The sequence below is a fragment of the Bidens hawaiensis genome, unplaced genomic scaffold (genome assembly GCF_021521415.1).
Source record: "Bidens hawaiensis isolate Kalapana, Puna unplaced genomic scaffold, B.hawaiensis_p1.1 tig00022895_1, whole genome shotgun sequence".
Taxonomy (NCBI): Eukaryota; Viridiplantae; Streptophyta; class Magnoliopsida; order Asterales; family Asteraceae; genus Bidens; species Bidens hawaiensis.
In genome coordinates, this window is record NW_027493581.1 from 92,460 (window position 1) to 100,692 (window position 8,233).

Below are 8,233 nucleotides of genomic sequence, written 5' to 3' on the forward strand. Positions count from 1 at the left end.
GACTGGACAAACTTACAATCAACGGTATGATCATTCGTCTTGGTGGCAATTGCTTCTACCCATTTAGACACATAATCGACCGCCACCAATATATAAAGATTACCAAATGAATTAGGGAACGGGCCCATAAAATCAATCCCCCCAAACATCAACGATGTCGACAACGAGGATTAGTTTCAAGGGCATCTCGTCCCTCTTTGAAAAACCCCCCATTTGTTCGCATCTAACACAATTCTTAACAAACGCTGCTGCATCCTTAAAGATAGTAGGCCAATAGAATCCGCATGTAAGCACTCAATGTCCTATCTTCTGGCCACTGAAATGGCCTCCACAAGGTGATGAGTGGGCATGATACAAAACACTCCGAATCTTCTCTTCTGGTATGCAACGCCTCATGACTTGGTCCACTTCAACTTTGAACAAATCCGGGTCTTCCCATGCATAGTATTTCACTTGCGAGAGGAAGTGTTGCTTCTTCTTCTTTGGCCAAAACTCTTGAATTGTATCTGCAACAAGAAAATTAATAATGTCAACATACCATGGCAAAGTTAAAATAGGAAACAATTGCTCATCCGGGAAAGACTCATTGATGGCCCTCTCGTCTTTCTCCTCTTTTTTGTGTCCCACAAGTCTCGACAAATGATCCGCTACCATATTTTCGCTTCCTTTCTTGTCACGGATCTCCACATCAAACTCTTGGAGCAATAAAATCCACCTGATCAAGCGTGGCTTCGCATCCTTCTTCTCCATCAAGTACTTGACTGCGCTGTGATCTGAAAAAACAATAACCTTGCTCCCCCAAATGTAAGATCGAAACTTACCAAGTGCATATATTCTTCTCTGCATTGGAGATCATCCCTTGAAAAATAAGACGTGAAATGTTGAAGGGTTGCTGATAAAGGATGGCGACATTGAGCGTCCCAAGCTCTCTGCTCAGCAAAGTCCAAGTTCCTCTTAGAGGAGATAAGGACTGGATTACGTGATGAATCAAAAATCTGTATATTAATGGAAAACTTCCCTTTTGGAACTGTCCTTCCTTAACGCCTCCCTGATAGCCCATAGTCTCTTGAAAAACTCTTTGTAGCCTTGGGGCTGAGTAGGACGGCTGATCCTCAACATTGTCATTAAGTTCCAGAGCAGCTCTGATTGAGGCTTCTGTTATCTCAATGTCATGATTTAGTATTGATGCCTCAATTATGTTCCCATTCATGTCATTGACATGTGTTGCTGACCCCCAAAAATCCGATATGTGATTTCTGTATATTGTGTGGTTGGTAGTTAACGCCACCCTCAGATTGGAGTTTCTCAAAAAGTTTATCATTGGCTCCAACTCACGGTTTTCATTGTCTATCGCCAATCGAGCACACATATTGTGCCGTTTTTTCAAATTTGAAGGTCATCAAATCTGCAAAACAAGAAGACTTGTCAGTACACAAAGTTGCAGAACTAATATAAGAGTCTAGATAGATGATTAATGGTATCTTCAATTAACCTGTTCCGTAGTAATATGCGTACCTGCAAAACAAATAAACAGTTAGTCAATTTGTTCAATTGGAAACCCTAATTTCACAAACGGTGTGAGGATTTTCGAACTGCGATGTCTTACCGAAGTCGAAACAGAATTAATGGCTATTATCGAAGTGAAATTAACAAGTAATGGACACAGCGAGCAAAGGGGAGATAGCACGAGAAAGAGAGTTTTCGTCTAGGTTTAATTAGAGAACAATGTGTGAAAAACGTTCTAAGTCCCCTTTTTATACTTAACGATTTGGTGGTACAGTACCTTAGTTTTTCGTCTAACACACGATAGTTTTCATTTAATTTCAAATTCACATTTACCGCCCTTGCTCGAGTATACAGCAACTTGATCCCCCTATACACAAAGACATGGTACAATGCTTGCTCGAGCATACTTAGAAATATATCACATCAATTTCTTATGCTCGAGATGCATTCCTGTGTGCTCGAAGTACAGTGTGCTCGAAAACGTTTAAAACAATCTTTCCTAATCTCGCACTCTAGCACAAAAACTGGTACCCTAGTATGCTCGAAAATTTTGTATCAATAAAATCATCGTTCCTTATCTCGAAATTTTTAACTCAATCATCTCTACACGCTCACTAAGACACCGAGCACAGACCTTGCTCGAAACACTTAGATGTTTCCTATCATTCAGTTGTCATGCTCGTAGACTTGAAATCATACTCATGCAATCATGCTCGAAGATACTTAGTAAAATAACAAAACACATCCTGAACTTCCAAGTATGGCTTGTTTCTACTCGAAGAGCATTAAACACCCATCTTCCACAGAAGCATGCTCGAAACACTTGTAAAAGTTTTCAAGAGTACTTCCATGCTCGAGCAGTTTAGCAATGACATCTGTGCTCGAGTGACTTAGAATAGTCCCACTGAAGCCTATGCTTGTGCTCGAAGAGCAGTAAGCACATCATCAAGCACAGATTCATGCTCGAAGTACTTAGAATCATAAAAATTTATCATGCAAGCACAGATCAAAGTACTAACAGCTGTAATTCTCAAGATTAACAGAAATTTCACACAAGAACAGTCACAATCATGATTCATGCAATTTGAGTAATCATTCAAGCATAGCAATTTCATCATGCAAACATTCAAAGTGAGTAACATAGATCATCAGTAAGCACCTCACCTAAGCACACATCCTAAATTAAACCTCATCAGCATTAATCATTCCTAGGCATTTTAACAGAAAGTGAAACCTGGTTCTATCTAATGGTTTGGTGAACAAATCAACCAAATTATCAGATGTGTCTACCCTTTTCATTACTATAAGCCCTTTTTCCTGACAATCCCTAATGAAATGATGTCTAATTTCAATGTGCTTAGTTTTAGAATGTTGGACTGGATCCTTAACAATGAACATAGCAGCAGTATTATCAATTAAAATAGGTGTGAGTAAGAAATTCAGACCATAGTCCAGCAGTTGGTTTTGAATCCACAGAACCTGTGCACAGCAAGCAGATGCAGCAATATACTCCGCTTCAGCAGTAGAGATTGACACTGTGGTTTGTTTCTTGCATTGCTAAGACACGAGTCTGTTCCCAAGAAACTGACATCCTCCTGAAGTTGATTTTCGACTCATGTTGCAACCATCATAGTCACTGTCAGTATAAGCCATCAAGTCAAAGGAAGAGTTCTTTGGATACCAAATTCCCAAGTCTGGCTTTCCTTTCAAGTATCTGAATATTCTTTTCACTGCTAGCATATGTGAAACCTTGGGGTTTGCTTGAAATCTTGCACAAACACACACAACAAACATAATATCTGGCCTAGATGCTGTGAGATACATCAATGATTCTATCTTGGCCCTATATTCATGCTGATCCACTGACTCCCCCTTTTCATCAGGTATCATTTTCTCATGTGTGTCCATTGGAGTTGACACTGTCTTGAAGTCTTGGCACTTGAACTTGGTGAGAATCTCTTGAACATATTTTGATTGGTTGATGAAAATTCCATCTGTCTTCTGTTGCACTTGCAGTCTAAGGAAGAAAATCATTTCTCCCATTGAGCTCATTTGGTATTTGGAGATGACTTGCTCAAATTCCGTGCACATTTGTTCATTTGTTGAGCCAAAAATGATGTCATCCACATACACTTGCAATAGCAGCAAATCTCTTCCCTTTCTTTTGTAGAACAAAGTCTTGTCAATGGCCCCTCTACAGAAACCATGTTCTAATAGATGGTTAGAAAGCTCATCATACCAGGCTCTTGGTGCCTGATGTAATCCATAAAGTGTCTTGCTGAGCTTGTAGACTTTGTTTGGATGAATTGGATCTTCAAATCCATGAGGTTGAGTGACATAAACTTCTTCATCTATCTTTCCATTCAGAAATGCAGATTTTACATCAAGCTGATAAACTTTAATGTTCATTGATGCTGCATATGCTAGAAAAATCCTGATAGCCTCTAGTCTTGCAACAGGAGCAAATACCTCTTCAAAATCTAATCCTTCTACTTGTAGACACCCTAGAGCCACCAATCTAGCTTTGTTCTTAATCACTATCCCCCTTTCATCCTTCTTGTTTCTAAAAACCCATTTTGTGTCAATTGCATACTTGCCTCTGGGCTTGTCCACCAAGTCCCACACCTGTAAGTCTCAGAACTGAGCTAATTCCTCCTGCATAGCTTCCACCAAGCTGTTGTCCTTTAAAGCTTAATTGATATTCTTTGGTTCAACTTAAGATAGAAAACAGGCATACAGGCAGATATTTGCTCTTTCAGATGCACTTCTGGTAACTCTTTCATGTAGATTTCCAATTATGTTCTCTGCAGGGTGATTTCTTTCTACAGAAGTAGTTTGAACAACTGGTGATACAAACACTTCTGCTTCTAGATTTGACATATTCACCTCAGCAGATTCATCTTCAGATCTGACTTGATTCTCATTTGAGTTTTGAACATGATTGAGTTCTGATGTAGATGACTTATTTCCTCCTAGCTGAAATGATTCAAACAGGTTCTGCAACTAAGACATTTCTTCAGTCTGAGAAGGTTGTTGACTTTGGATGGGCTCATTTTCAATAACACTTGGACCTTCATTTGAGATTTCAACTACAGCCTCTTGTCCAACTCTCTCTACTTCATCTTCTTCTTGGATGTTCCTACCAAAGTCAAAACCATTTGCTTCAGAAGCAACTGAGGTCCATAGTTTGTCCAGATCAACTTGTTTTCCTTTTTCTTTTTCTTCAAAGCTAGTTCAGTACATACTATCATCCATGTCTTCACTATAGATTTTAAATGATTTGATCATTTTCTCAAGATCAAATAGCCATTTTGGACCCTCAGTATTGTTGAAATGATTTTCATTGAAGATGATGTCAGATGATTCAATGACCACCATGTGCTCTTTCACATAGACTCTATAAGCTTTTGAATGAGATGAATAGCCCACAAAGAAACATTCCAGAGATTTGGACTGGAATTTTTTCAAGTATTCCTTTGTGTTCAAGAGTAAGCATTTACATCCAAAAGGCTTCAAGAACTTCACATAAGGCTTTCTCTGGTAGAGAATTTCATATGGTGTCTTGTTTTGAGCCTTGTTGAGTAGAACCCTGTTCTGCACATAACATGCAGTGTTTATTGCTTCTGCCCAGAAGGTAACAGGAAGGTTGGCATCAGCAATCATGATTCTTGCAGCTTCAATTAAAGTTCTATTTCTCCTTTCTGCAACACCATTTTGTTCAGGGGTTCTTGGAGCACTGTACTGCCGGAAGATACCCTTAGAAGTGCAAAATTCACTCATAGTGTCATTCTTGAATTCTGACCCATTGTCACTTCTAATTACCTTCACTTTCCTGTCAAGTTGATTTTCCATCTTGAGTACACAGGATGTTATCAAATTTGGGGTTTCAACCTTGGTGCCCATCAAATATACCCAAGTGAATCTAGAAAAATCATCAGTTATCACTAGGTAGTATTTCTTCTTCCCAACACTTGGAACACTCACTAGACCAAATAAGTCCATGTGAAGTAGTTTCAAGACCTCATCAATTGTGTTTATCAGTTTGCTCTTGTGAGAGGATTTGTGTTATTTTCCCTTTAGGAAAGATGTGCACTTTTCTTCTAGCTTGAACTCTCTTGTGGGAAGGCCAAGGCCTTGTTCACCTTTCGCTAGTTTGTTCATGTTCTTCAAATTTACATGACACATCTTCCTATGCCATAGCACAATTTCATTCTCAGTTGCCTTTGATACAAAGCATGAACCACCCTTTTGAAGTTGCAGTATTCATTCTCAGTTCGTAGAGGTTGCCATTTCTTGGAGCCATCATCATAATCATTTCAGTGGGAATCACAAACTCTGGCTTCAAAATCAGGCAATGTTCATCATTGAAGGCAACCTTGTATCCCTTGTCACACACTTGAGAAATGCTCAGCAAATTGTACTGTAGTCCTTCAACATGTAGAACATTCTCAAAGGATACTTTGCCATTTGTGAGTGTTCCCTTTCCAACAATTTTTCCTCCATTTTCATCACTCCCAAATGCAACTAGTCCCACATACTTCTTCACATAATTAATCAATGCAGACTTGTCACATGTCATGAGCCTTGAACATCCACTGTCCATATACCATAAATCATTGGAATTCATGGACTATTCCTGCACACACACAAAAGGAATCAGTTTGATTCTGAGTTACAAACTTCATCAGTTTGTAGTTCAGATATAATGGAAGAGGCATCAGAAGTTTGGATTGGAACTGGTGGTGGATCTTCATATATGACCTCACAATCTTCATCAGTGTCGTATTCTGATCCAATGTGCACTGCAGACACTTTAGTACAACCAACAACTTCCTCAATCACCTTATCCTTCCCTTCTTCTACTTCCTTCTTTGCCTTCCACTTGAAACCTCGTGGTTCAAATCCTTGTTTCAACAGAAACTTCTCATCACCATTTAGAACACCTGGTCTCCTTTTTGCTTTTTCTTCATTTGGTGACCTTTTGTTCTTGTCTGTTGTTGTCAGGATTTGGTTATCTTCTTTGATTTTCAAAATTGTTTTGAGCCTTTGTTCCAAAATAGGCTGATGGTTATTGTCTTCAGATGGGTTTTTATTTCCATTCAGGTATCTCTCATACATTTCTTTGTAGCTTTTCATGTCATAGCCACTAACCACATCCGGAATTTCAAAGATATCCTCAAGAACCCAGCAAGAGTCAGTGTGATGCCCATATTCATCACACTTCTTGCAGAACACTTTAGCAAAGCTTCCCAAGTCTTCAAGGATTTTTTTGTCCTTGATCTTGTCACTTGGTTTAGGGAAGTCAAATCCTAAAGATGTCTTTGGATTCAAAGTGTTGGAAAAGTCCATCTTGATTGGCTTGCTGAGATCCAGTGCTTGTGGGTATTTTTCTTTGACAAAAACAATTTTCTTCAGCTTGGATGGCAATCTTGAAGAACTTCCCTCTTCATCCTTTGAATGTCTTCTTCTTGGAGCATACTCCACATCACCAACATCAAACAATTCATGATTCGAAAAGACTGGGTAGATTGGTGGATGACACTGATCATAAGAAGATTCCCTTGGTTGTTCTGTTCTCTTCTTGATGACTGGCTGTGGTCTAGCACATATATCAAATGGAACATGCTCTCTTCTCATTCTTTCAAGGTGCTTTCTTACCTGTGATGTCATAGGTGGAAGAATAGGAATTTTGTCACTTTTCTTCTTATTTGTTATTTTCTTCTTCTTCCCCTTTAATGACTTAGAGCTTCCATAGCTACAATTGTTTTCTTCACTGGAGTATTCACTCCACTCCTTTTTCTCCCCTGAAGCTTTTCATCAATCACAGTTTCGGACTTATCAGGCTGTTTCATCACAAATTCTCCATTCTGATCTACAGTCACATCATCATACTACTTGATAAATTCAGGCTTATCATCAAACACATTTTTGAACTGTTTGAGATACTCACTTCTCCTCTTTTTATCAACTTTCAAAGGATAACTGTCACAAAAAGGTGGTGGTACCTTCTTGTACTTCTCTTCTTCTGTCATTTTGTCAACATGACCAATAATGTTTCCTGTAGAGACAAGATTTTTTAAAAACTCCATTTCAATCAATAATTCTGCATTCTTGAGTTTTTCATCAGCAAACATCTTCTTTAGTCCCTCTATCTCAACTCTCATTTTGGATTGAATTTGATATGATACCACACAGTCATCCTCCAATCCCTTGATTTGAATTTCATATGTTGCTTCACTATCCGCATACACATTCAGAAAGACATCCTTCCTTCCACATTCAGTTTTCCATTTTCCAACCTCCTGATTTAATACATCAATTTTAGCAAGAAGATTAGAAATAGAAGTGTCAGAATTTACCTGAGTGTTGGAAGATTCAGCCTTGTCATTTATTTTGGCCATGAATGCAACATTTGCCCTTTCCATCTCAGCAGCATGATTACTCCAGTCAAACTCTCCATCTTGAGCCACCCTTGCATCAGCTACATTCCCTTGATCCCTTTGCTGGTTTGCACCATTTTGAGATGGTCTGTTTTGATTTGTGTGAACCTACATCTGATTATTTCTCTGAGGTTGAAATGTTTGTTGTTGGGTTCTATTCTGATTTTGATAGGAATTTTGGTTGGGCATTTGATTCCTTTGCTGCTGAAAGTTTTGGTTCTGATTCTGATAGTACTGATTCTGGTTAACTTGATTGCCAGACTGCCTTGGCATGTTGCATTCCCTTG

The 8,233-nt window shown here is 38.8% G+C and overlaps 1 protein-coding gene across 1 annotated transcript; it reads right to left on the minus strand.

Moving 5' to 3' along the window:
- Positions 1-294: 294 nt before the first annotated feature.
- On the minus strand, positions 295-750 carry LOC143566491 (uncharacterized). The gene has a single exon (XM_077053177.1). The coding sequence runs from the start codon at positions 748-750 to the stop codon at positions 295-297; it is 456 nt and encodes a 151-aa protein (XP_076909292.1).
- Positions 751-8,233: the final 7,483 nt, after the last annotated feature.